This window comes from Mesoplodon bidens (assembly GCF_964165515.1).
Source record: "Mesoplodon bidens genome assembly, chromosome: 10".
Lineage (NCBI taxonomy): Eukaryota > Metazoa > Chordata > Mammalia > Artiodactyla > Ziphiidae > Mesoplodon > Mesoplodon bidens.
Window position 1 is genome coordinate 71146018 of NC_138172.1, and position 18437 is coordinate 71164454.

General features: G+C 53.9%; 1 protein-coding gene across 2 annotated transcripts in view; it reads right to left on the reverse strand.

Annotated features, from left to right (window-relative positions):
* Positions 1–17682, reverse strand: part of KCNK5 (potassium two pore domain channel subfamily K member 5) — a 37280-nt gene extending 19598 nt beyond the window's left edge. The window contains exon 1 of one of the 2 annotated variants that reach the window (XM_081246760.1): positions 17151–17682. In XM_081246760.1, coding sequence (XP_081102886.1) covers positions 17151–17336 — 186 coding nt within the window. In that variant the 5' untranslated portion in view covers positions 17337–17682. Of the gene's footprint in view, positions 1–8397; positions 8454–17150 lie in introns of those variants that run through there. The other variant, XM_081246761.1, reaches the window with a different exon arrangement.
* Between the last annotated feature and the right edge of the window lie 755 nt (positions 17683–18437).

Consider the following 18437-nt stretch of genomic DNA (forward strand, 5'->3'; position numbering starts at 1 on the left):
TGTCACAAAACCCTTCCTTATTGTCTGACTCTAACCTAAATACTCGCGGCTGCAGTCCAAGCCCATTTCCTTTGGTTCAGTCTCCAGCTGGAGACGGACAACAGCTGGTCTCCATCGTCTCTGGAATAAATTGTACAAGAAACGACCAGCGAACTGGCACAGGCATTTTGGGGTGGATGGTACTGTGTGCAGGGTGGGGAGCCTTCTGCCTCAATGGCAGATCAAGTCCCAGATCAAATCTCGCCACTGGAAGACTGAGTCACAACTAGAGACAAGAGCCAAGACAGACCACGATGGTGACAACTGTGAACGTCACTCGGCCAGATGCAAGGGGGGTTGTGCCCTAAGGTGCAGACTCCCCGAGCCCCAGACAGCCGGACACAGACCTCTCACCACACCAGTTGCACCAGGGGCTCTGGCCACCAAGGCCCCTATCTGGAGGTCACAGGGATGAGATACAAAGGGGATCCCCAAATACAGTGGGAAAGGAACAGAGCCTGATACATGCAACCGGTGCCCCCCACCCGCCTCCCCTGCCTTCGCTGTCACAAAAGCACAAAGGCACAGCCAGGGCTTCCCTGGTGGCGCAGTGGTTGAGAGTCCCCCTGCCGATGCAGGGGACAGGAGTTCGTGCCCCGGTCTGGGAAGTTCCCACATGCCGCGGAGCGGCTGGGCCCGTGAGCCATGGCCACTGAGCCTGCACGTCCGGAGCCTGTGCTCTGCAACGGGAGAGGCCACAACAGCGAGAAGCCCGTGTACCACAAAAAAAAAAAAAAAAAAGGCACAGCCGCCTCAGCTTTTCCACCCTGTGGGGACAGGCCCCCACCCGTCTCCCATCCCCGGCTGACTGGGGCATAACCAGGGTGAAGCAACACAGAGCTGTTTTGTGCTGAAGGTACGGAAAAGTAGAGTGAGCCCTCCTCGCACAGAGAGGCTGGGCTGAGGTGAGGGGTGCTGGGGTGGGGGGGTGGTTAGGAAAACCTCCCATCCTCCAACCTGGGGCCCAGGACCAGGGACAGGCTGGGCCACAGGAAATGGAAACTCTCCCGATGGCGCATCAGGAGAGTCCTGACTCTGAGGCAGCCCCATTGTGAAACACGGGAGGCAGAAAGGACCAGGACCAGGCCTTCAACACACACATTCTCTCGCTCCCCTTCAGCCAGGCTGCGATTTTACACAAGAGCATTGTCTAAGGCTGCTTAGCCCCCTAACACCCACCCAGGCTCTGGCAGCCCTCAACCTTCCTAGGAGCGTGCAGGAACATTTGACACCCATGCCTGCACAGCGTTAGCTATTCCTCAGCCCTACAAGTCATGACCTCGGTTTCTTTACTGATCAAACGGGAGTAATGCTGTCTCCCCACCAATTCACACGGCCATGGGTCCAAAGGCTCAGCAGATGTGAACGTGAAGAGTGTGAAGTAGGTGCACCAGCAAAGCTAGAGATGCCCCTGACTTTGAACTCCTAGTTTCTAAACACCCACTGCCGTTGGGGGTAGGCTTTCCCCCAGCCTCCCAGTGCATTGTGCGTGGCCAGCGGAGGCTCAGAGACAGGAAAGCAAATGCCACCAGATTTCTAAGTCATGCAAGGGTCAGCAGGGGAGCGAGACCCGTTCCTCAAGTGGCTGCATCCTGTCCCCCTGCAGAACCCAGTTTCCCACGAAACACTTTGAGTGGCAGCTGGAGTGGCCACTTCTCAGGCTTGTCCAGGGAGGTCCATTTGCCCTCGCATCTGCTGAAGACGGCCACCAGGCCTGGGCTACTGTGGGCTAAACCCAAGATCTAGCAGTGGGCTTCCAGGATATGGCCTGCCCTCTGCCCCATGGGTCACCTCCCAGGAAGAGCAGGGGGACAAGAGGACAAGATGGCAACAGGGTTCCCTTCACCTTCCCTCCCACCTCGAGGCTCTGGGCATTCCCCTCTTTGGAGCCATTCCTGCCTGATACACATGCCACATCTGGCCAGACACCAGCCCACCAACACCCCTGTACAGATCTACCCACCTAAGTTAACCCAAGGAAAGATGGGACCAGGGTCCTGGGTAAGCTTTCCTCGCATTACGCAGCTCGAAGTCATGTCGAATGATTCCTTAAGAATTTGCTGGGCACCGGTCCTGTGCCCTGATATAGGCAAAATAAGGGAAGAAAAAGACACAGGCCCTGCCCAAGAGGGCCTTGGGTCTAATGAGACAGACAGACAGATGGGAGGAGTTACAATGACAGAGGAAGACAGCACAAGAAAGCAGCAGACAAGCCAAGGCAAGGCCAGGACGGTCCTTGCTAAATACACACTCATCTGAGCCTGATGGGACAGAGCGGGCAGGGCAGTCAGCAGACCCCGGCCAACCCGCGCTTTCTGTGAACCAGACCGGTGGGGATGCTCACCTCAGAGGAGCTTGCAGGTTTCCCAGGGGGTGGGACGGGGCAACCCCCACTTCGGGTTCTCGGCACATCACGCTCCCCACTCCAAGGCTGCCGGCCAGCTCTGACCTCGCCCACCCCAGAGCAGGATGGAATTTAACTAGGCACCAAGAGAAGCCAGTGTGCCCTTAGGAACCTCAACAGATTCCATCAGCATTCTAGCACCGCCCAAGAGAACTCTCTGTGCTGATGGGACACTATCTGAGCAGTCCCATGTGGCTACTGAGCCCTTGGACTGTGGCCAGTGTCATGGAGGAGCTAAATTCAAACTTTATTAATTTTAATTAAACAGCCACAATAGTTAGTCATATCATGTTAAAATAAAATTAATTAGGGACCTGTGGGTGGTAATTACCATACTGATGCAGTCAAACACAACACATCCTACCTACGCAGGGTCTGCCTTACCCTGGACCCCTGGATTCACCCAAGCCTTGGCCGTGGTCTGCAGCATGCTCTGGGCTCTGAATTACATGCATGGTCCTGGGCTGTCCCAAATCTTTCCTGTGTTTGTGTCTTTTGTCAGTCCAAAAGGCAAGGACGGCAAAGTCTCCTTGGGCCCCCACAGGAGTCGGGAAGAGCTGGATATACACAGAGGCTAAGACAATACTTGTCCGTGGGCCTCTGGAGGATCTCCTCCCTTGTAGGGGACACTGACTCCAACACTGGGGACAGCCCCTGGGACTCCTCCAGCTCTGCCAGGCCTCTCCCGGGGAACCACACTGTCTTCTTGGTGACCATCAGATCGTGTCCAATCTCAAACTTCTTGGTCTGCAGACCGAAAGCCCACCTGGTTTCCCCAGTCTTTGAGACCCTTCCCCTCAAAAGTGTTCAACAGCACTGCTGCCCAGGAAGCCACCCCTCTGGCAGATAAACTGAAAAATAACACGTTGTTTAGCAATTTCAGAAGCGACACTAGTTTCCGGAGTCTGCGCCGTTAGAACCATGTTTATTTGTGCTTTGTGTACCTCGCACATTAAAAATAGCCAGTGTAGGGCTTCCCTGGTGGTGCAGTGGTTGAGAATCTGCCTGCTAATGCAGGGGACACGGGTTCGAGCCCTGGTCTGGGAGGATCCCACATGCCACGGAGCAACTAGGCCCGTGTGCCCCAACTACTGAGCCTGCGCGTCTGGAGCCTGTGCTCCGCAACAAGAGAGGCCATGACAGTGAGAGGCCCGCGCACCGCGATGAAGAGTGGCCTCCGCTTGCCCCAACTAGAGAAAGCCCTCGCACAGAAGCGAAGACCCAACACAGCAAAAATAAATTAATAAATTAATAAACTCCTAAAAAAAAAAAAAAAAGCCAGTGTAGAAGTGGCTGACGCTATATGCATGCATCTTACCCTTTCAGAAAATTCTATTTCTTTGCTTTAAAAGCAATACAACAGCATTTCGGAAAACTAGGGAAGCAGAGAAAGAAAAGGCATCAATAACCCTGCCTCCAGCTCAGCGCTGCCCGCCTTCTGTTTTCACGTCGAGTTTCAATTATTCAACGCTAACACAGCACCATGCATGAAACTAGAGTCTCCCGCTGCCCTCACCCCCGTCTTGTCTTTGTCTCACTTGAAGTCTGGCTCATAGCCCCACTGCAAACACCAAATCGAAGCCCTGTGAACCCACCCCTGCCCCCAGGGCCCCAGTAGGTGCCCCTGCTGGTCTGTCTGAGAGTCTCCTACTCCACAGGCCAGAGCCTACCAGGTCACTCGATAAGCAGGGATCAACCTGTGTGCAGTGCAGTGGTGGCTGGGAGTGGAGAGTGTGTACACAGATAGAAACCGGCTTTGGCAAGAGAAAATTGTAAGACACGTATACAGTAACCCCAACACAGAGCTGGTGGAAGAGATGGTGGGTCTGGCCACAGGCAGCCTTCAGCCCTGGAGCATTCCAAAAAGAGAGGGCGTGCCAAGACTGAGACCTATGAACTCTGAAGCCCTGGCATCGTGGAGACAGAAACTTCCTAGAGCAGGACCCAAAAGTGTCCCCTCATGACTCGGAAGTTGCCTTGCCCCAGCCCTGGGGAGCCAGCCCTGGGTCCAGACAGGTGCACGCCCGGGGCAGGGGTGTGGGAGGGTAGGGGGGACGCTGACGCACCTCCCTAGGCAACCTATCGACCTGTCCCAACAGAGGACGGAGCGTCCCCACTCATGTGCCCCGTGCATGTGACGGGCAGCAGGGTGGGGGGCCTTCCCAGAGTGCTTGCTGGGTTGGGGTAGAATCTGGCCAGGCGTGGCCCCCGTGGGAAGGGCCCGGGGCAGGAGTTTTCCAGATTGGAGGTGGGCGCTGGTAGTCCTACCTTTGGGTTTTGGGGGCTGGTGGGACAGAGGCCAAAGGAGAGAGAGACACAGCTTCACGGTTCGGATGTTCATTAATCATTACCCTCGTACACAGTGTGAGGTTTGGGATCCAATGGGGCACAGTCGAGGGCCTCATGGGAGGGGGAAGGAGTGCAGACAAGGCACAACCCCCAGTGCAATGTGTTCTGACGTGGGGGAGAAGGAGGAGCCCAGAGAATGATGGGGCTCAAAAGAAGCCCACCTCCAGGGTCAGGGGAGCCTTCCCGGGCGGCCCCAGCCTATGGCAACGTTTCTACCTTGGAGCACACGAGTCCCCTACAACATGCTGCACCCCTATTTAATAATCCTTCATACACACCGCAGGGCCCGGCCTCAACCTCAAAGATAAGGATAACGTCTGATACGTCTCATAATTCCCACAACCTTGAACCAGCACTGGGCATACAGCTGGCGCTAAGAGTCTAATTGGCCTTAGTGAACAAGTCCCTGGCTCAGAGAGGGGCAGTGACCTGGTCTAGTCACACAGCAAGTCAGCTGAGCCAGACCCAGGACCTGGCTGTGTCTTCCAATTCCCAGTCCCTGGGCCACTCATCAGTAGATCTCAGGGCTGCGGCTGGAGTCTGGGGGATGGGGTGTTGAAAAGCTGATAATCAGGACACCCTCCCTTTTCCTGCTCCCCGGGGGGTGCTGACAAGACATTACTGCATCAGCATGCTCTGCACTCAGCACTATCCCTCAGCCAGAGGCAGCCCTTCCACAGGCAGCCCTTCCACCCGCTGCTCCAAAGGGGGCGGGATGCTGAGGAGGGGAGGGCACCCTTCCAAAGCCAACACTGTCAGGATGCATTCCTCGCCCCGGGAGGCAAGAGTTTTATTTGAACAGGAGCTATGGGGAGGGGATGGGGCTGCCGTTCTTTCTCCTCCAGTGGGTCTGAACAGGTGCCATCCTGTACCCGGGGGCATGGCAGGAACAAGAACCTTGCATTAGACTCAAGGAGCACCCAAGCCAAAAATCAACATTCAAGTCCGTGAAGGGCCTGCCCCGGGGTCCTCAGCATGCTACAAAATAGCCAGTCTGTCCCCAGTCATGCAGGCAGATCTGAGCAGCGCTTACACCCCAGGAGAAAGGCAAGATGAAAGCTGTTCCCTCCCAAGGTGCAGACCACAGCGCTGCTAGGGGTTAGCCCTGGGGAAGCCAAGTCAGGGACGTGTCACAAGTGTGGGTTTAGCTGCTGGGGCGGTAGCAGGTAATGTGTGGACTCAGACAGGAACCCTAGAGCCGAGAGGCAAACTAAACTGCACCTCACTACTCCAGGTCTTTGATTCTTTCTCGAGAGCTCGGTCTCTGGGTCCCCTGACCCACAAACACTGCAGTGAAGGGTCAGAGCCTGACAGGTCCGTAAGGATGCCAGGGGAACAGGCTGGAGGGCAGGGATGGAGCTGATGGCCTCCACCCTGAGCTGCGGCACCTACTTACCTAACGCACGTTTGTCCTGCTTTAAAACTTTTCACGCTGAGAATAGCAAACAAACCTATATATGGTCAATGTGGTCAGAACAGTTACCAGTGTCAGAATCCACAAAAGCTGAAGAGAGCACTTCTCAGCAAAGGGTCAGTAAGCATGCACAGCCCGCTCCCGGAGAGCTGGAGCCAATAGGACCCGAGGAGAAAACTCAGTCTCTAAGAGGGGCTGGTGGCCCAGCACAGGGGAAAGCAAGTGCTGATTTAGGACACCATGGGGTCTAAGTGGGGCAGGGCTCTGGCTCTGGACCCAGAAGGCCTGGGTCCAGGCCACTAACTAGCTGTGTGACCTTGAATAACTTATTCGCCTCAGTTGCCTTATCTGCAAAATGAGTTTCCTGGGAGTCCCCGGGGTGTGGGATGGCCCCCACCTGCCTTTCCTTCACCAAGTGCCAGCTGCAGTCACTGCTGTGGTCTGACTGCTGGAGCACCTCCCTCTGCTCCACCTGCAGGGTGACTTATGTTATCAGTGGACATAGACCTGAATTCTTGGTAAAAGTTGAGACCTGCTGTGAGTGTGCAGGGTTTTAGAATGCCTCCCCACCCTCAGGGCATGGCCTCCTGTCTGTAGCCAGGATCAAGGGTAGGGCTCCAGACAGAGGCAAGACCACACAGGGAACAGAGTCCAAATCACTTGGGCTGCTGCAAGGACTTTGGCTCTGAGTCTGGGGGAGAAGCCGTGGAGGGTTTTCTGAGTCAAGAGTCCCAATCTCGCTCTATCAGGATCCCTGACTGCCGTGGCAGTAATTGACTACCTTTCACCTCCTGTGGCCTCTGCTTCCAGGAAGCCTTCCCTAACTGCCCCACTTAGCTCTACCAACTCCTTTAATGTACTTTCCCCGCCCTGGTGAGCACAGCAACCTTGGAAAGTTACATAACTTCCCGAGGTCTAGGCCTTGGCTCCAGGGCTGTAAAGGGAGGCTAGTTAGATAACCACTATGCTCCCTTCAGCCTCACATTTTATGATTTGCTGCCAGGAGTGGCACCCAGAGCCTGACCCTCCTCCCCCATCCCTGCCAGCCTCCAAGAAACCAGCCAACAACAGCTCCTTGGGCTCAGACACTTGGGGAGCAGGGTTCTGTGATGGGGAAACTCCCTGGGGAGACATCAGACTACTTCTGCCACAGGCTCTGAAGGGCCTAGAAAAAATCCTTTTTTCTGAGCCTATGGTTGACCACAACTTCAACCTTTGCCTCTTATTTCAGAAAAACTCACTGGTGGGTAGGAAAGCTGGCACTCAAGGAAAGGGTGTGCTGGGGCAGTTTAGGAACTCAGGCCAGTTTAGTGTAAGTGAAAGAAGCGCTCTGCGCCCTAACACACAGCAAGATTTTGATTTAAAGGCTGTTCAAAAGGGGATTAGAGGTGGGGTAACAAACAGCTTGGCGAAGAAAGGCTCTGGACCTGGGCAAGCAGAGCTAGTTTAACCTAAGCTTGGTTCTAGAGACGGTCTGGCCCAGCTTCTCACCAGGCCTCAGTTTTCCCATATAGCAAAAGGGATGACATTTCACTGCCAGACCTCACAGAGGGCACAGGAAGGCACTTGAGGTGAGTGGGTCTGCAGAGACCCATGGTAAGGCCAAGGGTGGGGATGGGGGGAGGGTGCAAAGCCTGGGTATCTGCATGCTCCTTAGAGGTCACCCAGGTGCTGCAGACAACACTCCTGCTCCATCCCCTGGTGCCAACGTCCCTAGTCAGCTCTGCCCCAAGGGGTGCACCATGGGGTAGAAAGGGCCTAATGCCCGCAGGCTGCAGTCACGCCCAAGGGCTAGGAACACACCCTTCTCCCCTACAAACAGCCTGGCCTTCCTCCTGCTCCCCCACCCCCACCCCCGCGTGCCCTCGAGGTTTCTGCAGTACGTGGTCTGAGGACATTCCCTGACAGGCAGGGACGGCTCATCCTCTTTACAGCAGGTCTCAAAACAGGCCTGGGCACATGGTATGTGCTTGGTAAATATCTGCACAAAGGACTGGGTCTCTGCTCTTTCTCAAGTTCCTTGAAAGCAGAAACCACCTACCCCGGGGAGGACAGGCCTGCTAGGCATGCTCACGCAGACAGGCCTTGTTCATCCCAGGGGAAAAAGGCGTCAGGGGACTCCTGGAGATGAACAGACCCAGAGAGGCAGACCTGTTTGTTCTATAAAGTCCCTCAAAAGGGAGAAGATAACCTTGAGCTGGTCTTAAAGGTGAACTCGTAGTGCGCCTTCCTCTTGGGTTCTCCAGTGGTCTTCGCGCCCAGAGAGACAGATACCATCACTCCTACTTTCTGATGAAGCCAGGGGCTCAGGGTGCAGCTTGCAAAGGCGGTGTGACTTTAAAGCCTGCGGCTGACCACCAGGCAACTTGGCACCGCCTCATGCGGCTGGAAGGCTAGAAGGAGGAAATGGGCGTAAATTTTGATAAAGCCGCTCCCCTTCTGTTCTCTGGGGCCAGAGCCCGGCCTGGCTCAATTCACCCAGGTAACCACCTTGACCTTGCAGGAGGCTGGGCCCCTCATGACTAGACTCCAACCCAAAGGTCCACATGACTCTTGGCCTCCCCGTCTGAGCCAGGCACACCACTGGGCACCCGGGGGCCCAACAGACACATTCTGAGCAAGTCACTTACTGAGCTAGGAACTGGGTAGGGAGACGTGGCCCTGCCCACACAGGGCTCCTGCAGTCTAGCTGGGCCTAATTTAACAGGCTCTCCAAGCCTTCTTGAATGAAAGGCTGAACTTACTCCCAAGAAGCAGAGTCCAGAGAAGTGAAATCTGACCAGGGTCACACAGCACAAACCAGTACTGTGGGGAGAATCAGAATCCATGTTAGAATCAGCTTTTCCCTGCACAGTGGTTCAGATAAGGGTTTCCCGGCCCCAGCTCCAGCCCCAAGCACTGGTCACGCAGACAAAGGGAGGGGCTCCCCTGTGTCCTCCCCAGCTGCTGTGGCCTACAAGACCCCTGGCAACCCACGGGGCCAGCCACCAGGCTACAGGAACAGCCAAGCTGGCCCGATCCCCCAGGTAAGCCCCTCCCCACACAGCTTCTAGCCTAGCCTGGGGGCAAGCCTCTCCCTAATGGGAGGTGTCAGCTAGGCAACCTCAGCCAGGTTACAGTGGCCATGGGAGGTGACAACAGCCAGAAGTACACAATACTGCCTCAATAGTTCGGCAGGAAACCCAAATATTTAGCTAGGAGGGGAAAAACAGAACGGACACTTCAAAGCCAATCCAAGGGACCTGGCCAGCAAGGGCCTATTGAGAGGGGAGATGGGTGGTGTCTGGCCCCAGGGAGAGCACAACTCTGACCCCACATCCTGTGTGACCACCCTCCAGGGATGACACCCATGAGGCCATCTGGACCCAGGAATCCTCCGGAAGGGAAGAGGTTTAACAAACGCCTGGGATAAGCCGGGACTGAGCAGAGAAAGCCTTGTCCCCTTTCTGTAGAGGAGGGAGCAGGGCTCTGCTGGAAGGGAAGAGGAAATACACCTTCCACTGAGGGAGGGGGTGGGTGAACGTGCAGGAAATGGAAAATGGTGGGGACTCCACCAGGAGTTTTGGTGGGTTTTATCATCTGTGTCTCCATCTCCAAATTAGGAGCTCAATATACTGTGGGGCTTGAACTGGGCATCAGGAACAGCGCCACCCCACCCCCAACCCTAGAGAGACGGGGTGTCAGAGAACAGCTAACACAGCAAATCACTAGTTGCATGTGTCAGGCACTCAGTCAAATAGTATTTATGTGGATTCTGCAGGCATGAGGGCAATACTGAACTATTGTCCCATTTCACAGACTAGGAGACTGACTTGCTCAAGGCCCCGAGGCTAAGTAATCAGCCAGTCACACAGAGAACCGCCCAATGCACCCTAGGGCTCTGAAGACACCACTTTCCCACCTCTAGGCCTTTGCTCCTTGTTTTTGCCACCTTTCCGGCTCACATCCAGCAGAATGGTTCAGAGTGTGGGCTCTGGGTTCAAATCCACAATCTTCTACTTCTTAGCAGTACAGCCTCGGGCAAATGAGTGAACTTGAACTATCCATTCTGCCCTGAGGTGGTGCTGGTAAGAGTACCTCCAGCAAAGGGTTGTTGTGAGGATTATGAGACGATGCACATAAACAGTTCCCACTGCCTGTGGTGAAGCAAGTGCTCAGTAACCGTTAGCTGGAATCACCCCCACCTCCGGCCCCCAATCCCTGCCCACTCCCATCACTTCTACCTCCTGGCTCTACCTCCACTCCTGGTCAGGCCCCAAGGCTCTGCAGTCAGCAAGGAAGGGTGAATTTTAGCCTCTGGCTAGCCATGTAGCCCTGGGCAAACCCCTTGGCCTCGGTTTCCTAGACAATGGGCAGAGAAGTTAACACCTCACCCACAGGACAGGTTCAACGAGATACAGGTAAAGAACCAGCCTGGCACATGGGAGGTACTCAGCAGAGAGCTCCCAGGGGCTGCAGCTCACACCATTCATCCCTCCTGGCTGCCTCAAAGTCCCCCTTCTTTAAGTTCAAGAGCAGAAATTAATCTCTCAACAGTACATGCTTGGAAACTCCAGGTGTACCTACCAATGTCAGGTAACAAGCTCCTCACCTGTCTTTCTCTAGAGTAGGGGCTCTCTGAGGGCAGGGGCTATGTTTTGTTCAGAGCCAGATGCCCCACAGGCCACAGGGTTCTACAGGCCTCAGGACACAGGAACCGAATCCTCTGAGGCCCGCTGACCCTCGTCCATCTCTCCAGCCTCACCATATGCAACCCATCACTGGGCACCAGGGCTACATTTTTCCTCATTTCACCACCGTGGCCCTGTTTCTCTCCCCAGCTAGATTGAGCTCCTGAGGGCTAAAGCCCGACCTGGTTTCTGAGGCTTCAGTGCACACAGAAGTGACAGCTGGCAGGGAGGGACCCCTCTGCGATCCCCTAACTTTGCCCAGGTCTCTGAGGTTTGGGGGCCAGATTAACTGCTCACAGAAAGCCGAGATGCCTCAGGCAGAGCTGTACAGAGCTAGAGCACGCTACCCGCACTGTTACCTAAAGGAGCAAAGAAGGTATAATCTGGGAAGGTCATCAGATGGAGGGGACCCAGACCTGGACCTCCCAAGGGGTTCATGGAAGGAAGACAGAGGTACCCTAACGGCAAGCTGGGTGTGAGGGAGTGTGGGTGGGGTCTTTTGGGGGAGGTGCTGTGAGCTCTGTGGGCTTTGGGGGAAAGACCCACACTCCGACACATTGGAAGGAGAAAGGGAGGAGGCGTCCTTATCAGAACACCCATAGGGTGAAAGGATCAGCCCACAGAAACAGCCGATAATTTAGAGTAGAATACTCCACTTCTTTTAAGTTGCAAACTGCTGTGAAGGAAGAGGAAACTTTCTGAAATGCTGTTCACTCCCCTACTTGAAAATTGCAAAAATTTGGTGAGTTCAAATTCTTTGGCTAAACCCAGAGAGCTTCGTCATCTGGCCCTCACCCCTCTGCCCTCTGGCTGCAGTACAGGACCATCATGCAGTTTTACACCTCCCTGAGGGCTGCGGTGAAGAAAGATCCACCAGCCTATCCTCCCTTCTCTTTCTAGCTTTTGAAAAAGGTGGTTGATATATACCTAGAAATGGAACTGCTGGATCATATGGTAGTTCTATTTTTAATTTTTTTAAGGAACCTCTATATGGTCTTCCTTAGTGGATGCACCATTTTACACAAAAAGACAAATACTGTACGATTGCACTTATAAGATACTTAAAGTAGTCAACTTCACAGAAACAGAAAGCAGAATGGTAGTTACCAGGGCCTGGGGAGAGGGGGAAAGGGGAGTTGTTTAACAGGTCTAGAGTTTCGGTTTTGCAAGTTGAAAAAATTTTGGAGATCTGCTTCACAATAATGTGAATATACGTAACACTACTGAACAGCACTCAAAAAAGGTGAAGAGGGTAAACTTTGTTATGTATTTTTCACTATAATAAAAAAAAAAGTCAGTTGACCTTTCTCCTACACTAAGGTCTTCCTGACTCTATGCTCACTACACTTGTGCGTGGATGGCCCCATCACATAGTAGGGGCATCTAGGAGGTGAGTAGCAGCAGCAGCTAACGCGTGATGAGCCTTGCTATGTGCCAAGCACTGTTCTAAGAAACCTATGAGGGTGATATGACGGCATGACCCAGTGCTTGGATGGTGACTCTTTCAGCAACAGGAAGGGGCCTGCAGTAGTGAGGCGAGTGGCACGTGGACAAAGATCCCCGCTGAGGGCAGCATGTCCTTTTATCCATGTCAACCCACCCTTGTGGGGAGGATCGACAGCTCAGGGCTCCTCCACTTATTCCAGGGGTCCAGAGGGACTCTCAGCAAAATCTCCAAGGGGATTCACCTCTACCTTCTCCATTCCCCAAAAGGAACATCAGGAGGTGAACCTATTTCACATGCCTACTTCATCCAACCTCTCTCTATCACCCCAGTTCAGGCCAATCAAGTGGTTCCTGAGGGACCACTCAGATGAAGCATCTCAATTTGTACAAAGACTCTCTTGGGGGTTCTGTCTCAGGAGCCCGGCTTCTCTGTTCTCCAAAGCCTGGTACCTCCCTGCCCCCCACTCCCCCCCACCCCACAGACATAAAGAGTTCAGAGGCTGAGGCCAATCTAACAGCAAACAACCAAGTTCAGGATGAAAGCTCTTGGCCTGAGGTCAGAGCCAGCCAAGCACAGCATCCAAAACCAGAGGATTGTGTTCCTTTTAAATGCCAGACTATAAATAGAGCAAAACCTGAGGAAAATACTTAGAAGCAGCAGTCATCACCTCCCTTACACCCCCTCCTATAGGACTCCCCCACCCCCACTAGAACATTTCAACACTTGCTAATCTCTACCCTCAATAAGCCTCTATTACTGTGCCATCTGTAATCATCCTAAGGACTCTAGTAAAACTCTCAAAACGATTCAATAAAAATTCACCTTAACTGTTAAAACTAACCAGAGTAGTTAACTAAAGCAGATTTATTGATTTGAGAATTTTCTTGTTTTGGCTGCCCTCAGCTTTGAGCGGAACATAAATAAGAAAATGAGCCTTTAGGAAGGAACTTCTTTCTTCTATTTCCTTTCAAAAACCCAACTTCTCCACTTTCCATTTCTGCAGTCTTAGACAGTGAGAGTTCAATTTCAAATGAATGACCCAGAGGCCTCCGTGATTCTGGATAATCAAAAGATCTATTGTGTTCCCTTTACATACAAAGGCAGTTAAGTGGACCAGTGCGCTTTCCAATTTCCAGCAAGGTTTGAAACAAAAGAGGTTTTCATGTTAACCCTCGGTTCCCCCCAAAACTCAAGTCATGTGCCCAGTATGAGCATTTTGGTCAGATGTAATTTTACTACATGATCCATAGTTATATTTTTTAAAATTTTAGGAGGAGTATTGGTGTTAATAACAGGATGTCAGAACCTCAAAATTGGAATTAGCCTTATTATTATGGACTGGAACATGTGTAGGGGAGTACGAAGGGCCCAGGAAATAAAAGGAGAGAGGTCTGGCACACATGGAAAACCTCAGAATAGGACAATGCAGGTTAGAGGCCAGCAGGATCCAAGAGGCTTCTGGGAACAGGTCAGCTGCATGAGCAGTTTAAGAAAACCCAATTAGGGATGGGGTGTGCCAGCGAAAGGCAGGGCTTGGGGCGATCCCTACCGCACCCCCAAAGGAGAAGTGGGGTGGGGTGGACTGCTGCTTATTTCAGTAAGGGAGGAGGTGTGGCTCAGCCAGGCACAACACAGGAGATGCCTGCGTGCCCATTCCTGTTCTAGGGGAAAGAGAAAATAGAATTTCCCAGCAGACCAGAGTCCAGCTGAACCAATTTACTAAGCTCACTGACCAACCATTCAACAGCTTCATATGCCTAAGGGGGAGGGCAAGGGTGTACGAGAAGCAGGCTCTGGAGGCAGACTGCCTGGGTCCCACCCCAGCCTGTGCCCTCCTGGTAACTCCCCTGAGCTTCAGTTTCCTTATCTGAACATGTAAGGGTGCTGTAAAGAGTACCTGACTAATGCAGGTAAAGCACCTAGCAAGTTGCCCTAGTCAACGTGTCCTCAATGTGTGCAGCAGAGGGAGGCTCGCACTCCTCAGTTTCATCTATACACACCCAACGCCTAATGCTTCCACTTTACTTGACCCTCCCCAGACCCCCATTCTGCAGATGAGCAAAGAGAGGCAAAGTTAAAAGGTCTGATGGGTAAATAGCCAAGCCGGAAGGCAAAACCAGCCTGTGCCCTCTCATAAAATGCCAATTACCCCTACAGCGCCCAACACGCTAGGCGCTTGGTCAATGCCAAATCCACTTATGGGAGTCTCTGCAATTTAGGACGAGGCTGGGGGAGCGGGTCACCGGCACCTGGAGGAGCAGGCTTGAGAGCAAAAGGGTTCAGGATGGTTCTGAAGGCAGGAAGGAGGGGCGGCCACGTGGTCCGAGGCCAATGGGGCGCTGAGCCTTTGAAAGTCAGCCTCCGCCTCAGTTCAACCACAGCGTGAACAGGGAGGAAGCACCTGACAACTCAGGGACTATTTCCAGAGATCTAAAGAAAGGTGCCTTAACTCTCTTTCTCACGCCTTTGAAAGTACACACACAATTTCCACTCTAAGAAAAACCCCAACCCAGGCTGCACCCCACCCCCTTCCAACAGCCCTTCCCGGGGGGTGGGCCCCTACCCCAGGAATTCCCAACTGAGGGACTTTTTTTAGGATTACAAAGGTGATTATTCAGAACCTGATAAAACACAGAACTCAGTGGAAAATGCAGGAGCAGCCAGATGGGAAAGAAGATTTTTGAGTTTTCATTTTTCCTTAAACCAATTTCCTGTGGCCTGCAGCAGTGCCCCAAGTCCCAGATCAGCAAGCGAAGTCAGGCAGGTTTCTGCAGACCGAAAGTGATGCTAGCGAAAAGCTTCCACTGGTTCATTCTCATTTCTGGGGTTCTTCCTATGAAGGGAGGGGATTCGCCAAGTTGCAGATGGCTTGAGAGGTTGGCTGGGGATGGGGACAGGCCTGTCCATAATCACCTCCAAATCAGACTGGCCTGATCCCCAAATCGTTTTCCTAAAGCTACCTGCCGGCTTTTGGGGGGTTATCGCTGGCGGGTTTAAAAGGACCTCCAAATACCAGGCATCTTGCTTGCTCCTTAAGAAAGCTTAAGACACCTTAAGAAAGCTGCCTAACCTCCAAAGCTATAACCACCAGCTGCACCCGGCTGCCTCACCCCGACCCCCCCTCTCCTTTTCCCTTCTCCTCATGTTTTGAAGTTTATTTTCCCACATTCAGCCTTGAATTCTTTCCTTCCTTCCCCTGCAGTAGCGGAGAAGCAGCAAAGAGGCAAACACTTCGAGGGCAGCTCGATTCTTTATCATCCCCGCCTGCCTTCTTCCCCCTCTAAACAAAGCCCTGGAGCCAAGTAAACAACAACGCGTTCTCCAGAGGAATTGTTTCCTCAAGGGAAATTATAAAGTGACCCTCCCTCCCCAACATACACACACAGGGCAGACACTCATCTCAAGGAAGGCGGAGCTGCCCAGAACTCCTGCTATCAGGAGCTAAAACACCCCACTCCCTTCTGAAGCTCATACTCCCACCAGCCTCACCTACCAACGGCCCCCCGCCCTGGGAACTGCTCCCGGACAGGAGAGTCTCCACTAAAATCCAACACCCAACCTTCTGGCCTAAACCTCCCCTTCCACTGGCTCCTAAGAGAACAAGTCTTTATTTGCCCGGCTGCTAGCAGGCACCTATATGCTCACCTGTGGGAATGTCCATCGATTTGGGGACAAAAAGGGGGTACCCTAGGCAAGATATCTTCACATTTGTTCCCATTTTACATACGGGCTGTTGAGGCCAGAAAAATGAGAGACAACTACACAGCCATAAAGGATTGGGGAGCCGCAGTAGTTTAAATATTGTTTCTCACCAAACTTCCTTTCTGGCATCTTTTACCCCAAGAGAAATGTAACACCTTGGACAATATCTCTACTCCACCTCACAACCTAGAGCCTTCACGGGCTCTTACCCAGGTCTGGTCGTTCCACTGGAGGGAGGCCATCACTGCAGGCCAAGAAGCGTGAATGGTTGAGGCCAAGAACCTTCGAGAAACTGGGGTAGAAGTCTTCGATCCCCAAACAAGCCCCACAGTTTATCCACGTGAGATCAATGTCATGCATAGGGCATATGAACCAATGCCAACATGGAGGAGAAACTCTCCCACCACTTCCCATTCTATACAACTTCTCTGCCCGCCGCCCCACCCCCATCCCGCCCCGTCCCCCGAAAAGGGACTCTCCGGGTGTTGTTCTTTTGTTCAACCTGTTACTTTCACAAAGCTGAACTCCAAGCCCTTCGGGGATGTCTCCGCGAGATAAGCTTTCCCGGAAGCCTGCGCGCGTCCCCAGCATTCCAGCCACCACCCCGCATCCCGGGGGCTCAGGCCCGAAAGATCCCCGGACCCCCCCCCACCCCCGCTCCCGAGACCTGCGGGGGCGGGGGAGCCTCGCGCCACTCTGCCGGGCTGGTGAAGAAACGCCGAAAAAAGCCGGCCGGGTGCCGCACTTCGCCCCGGAGCTGGGAGGTAGAGACGCGAGGAGGCGGCACCCGGAGGGTCTCCCGAACTCTGGGAGCGTCTCCAAGGAAAGACAAACGCCTTTATCCGCCCCACAGCCTCCTCCAACCAGGGAGGTACCCGCACACCCACACCGAGCCACTGCGGGCCCTGGTTCACCCGGGGGTCAAGTTCTTCCCTCCGAACAAACTGGGTTCCAAAGTCTCCGCGCGCGTGGGAGACTCCTGCGCCCACGGGTGAACGGCAGATTCCAGCAGTCAGGCTCATGGGGAGACATTCTCTCCGGTCACCCCGGGACCACCCACAGGGAGTGAGGGTCATCCAGAGCTGCGAGGCGCTCCCCTTCAGCACTCCTAAACCTCCAGCTCACCTGCAGAATCTTGTCCAGGCCCTCCTGGCCCAGGCACGGGAACTCCTTGAGCAGATGCAGTTTCTGCGTATAGTAGTTTTTCTTGGCTTCTTTCCAATGCGGCTCCTCCAGCACCTCGAAGATCGCCGCCCCGATGGCCAGGTAGAAGATGATGGCCGAGGTGAGCAGAGGGCCCCGGTCCACCATGGCTCCCAAGAGGCCACCTCCTGGAGAATGAGAATGCCTCAGCTAACCCCAGCGGCTCCCGGTCCCACCCGCCCTCCAGCCTCTGGAAACAGCTGTTTGAATTTGGAGCTCCGCATGCGCAGTGCCCGGTTCAACCCGGCGCCGCTCCACCGACACAGTAGCTCCTGCAAGTTGGCCCAACGAGCGCAGGGAACTGTGCGGGACCTCCTCACGCGGGCCAGAGGTGGGCGGACACCAAGGGGGCCGAGGGGGCACCCTGGACCGCGGGGGCTAAAGCAGCTGGGTGAACCCAAGGCCGAACTCCCGGAGACACGTGCGCCGCTTCTCCGCGCGCCACAGCAGTGTGCGCCGCGCCCGCCTCCGCGCGCCTCTTTAACCCGGGCCTGTGCGCTCTGCCCGTGGAGGAGGGGCCCGCTGAGGGCCCGCCCCCGTGCAGGCCCCGCCCTGTGCAGGCCCCGCGGCTGGGCCCAGAGTTACCGCTAGGTGCGCGCTGGAACCAGTTGCGGACCATGTTCGCTCCCCAGGGCCGCCGCCAGGGTAGGCTACGCGCCCCGCATGCCTGGAGGGGTTGTGGTCTCTTGGACTCACGTTTCTTACTAGTGCTGGTGTATTAACTAAAATGAGTGTGTACCTAATGACTGGGGTCAGGAAGTTATTGCTATTGTTATTTTCATTATAAGCCAGTTTTCATTTATTGATGTTTCTGCCAAGAAAGCTTGATTCTCAGTCTTTCTGTCTCACACACCTTCCTGTAAGACTGGGGAAAGGACATTAGAAAGGGACTGGAGAAAGTCAGAGGATATCAGGAACTAAACCAGTCACAAAGATGTGACTCCTTCCTCTCACCCCAGTCTCACCTGCCCTGGTGAACATCTGAGAAAGAGCAGTCAGAGGCAGCACTGTTTCTATCCCTCCCCACAAACGCACTACAATTCTACAGGAAACACTTGATGTCTTTCATACTCCCAAGCATATTTAAAATTGCAAACACCCTGCCCCAGACACATAAACACACACACTCACATACACACACTCCTTATCCCCATTGTTAGTCTTATTTTCCTCCTGGCAATAAATTCCCTCTAATATAAAACACTAAAA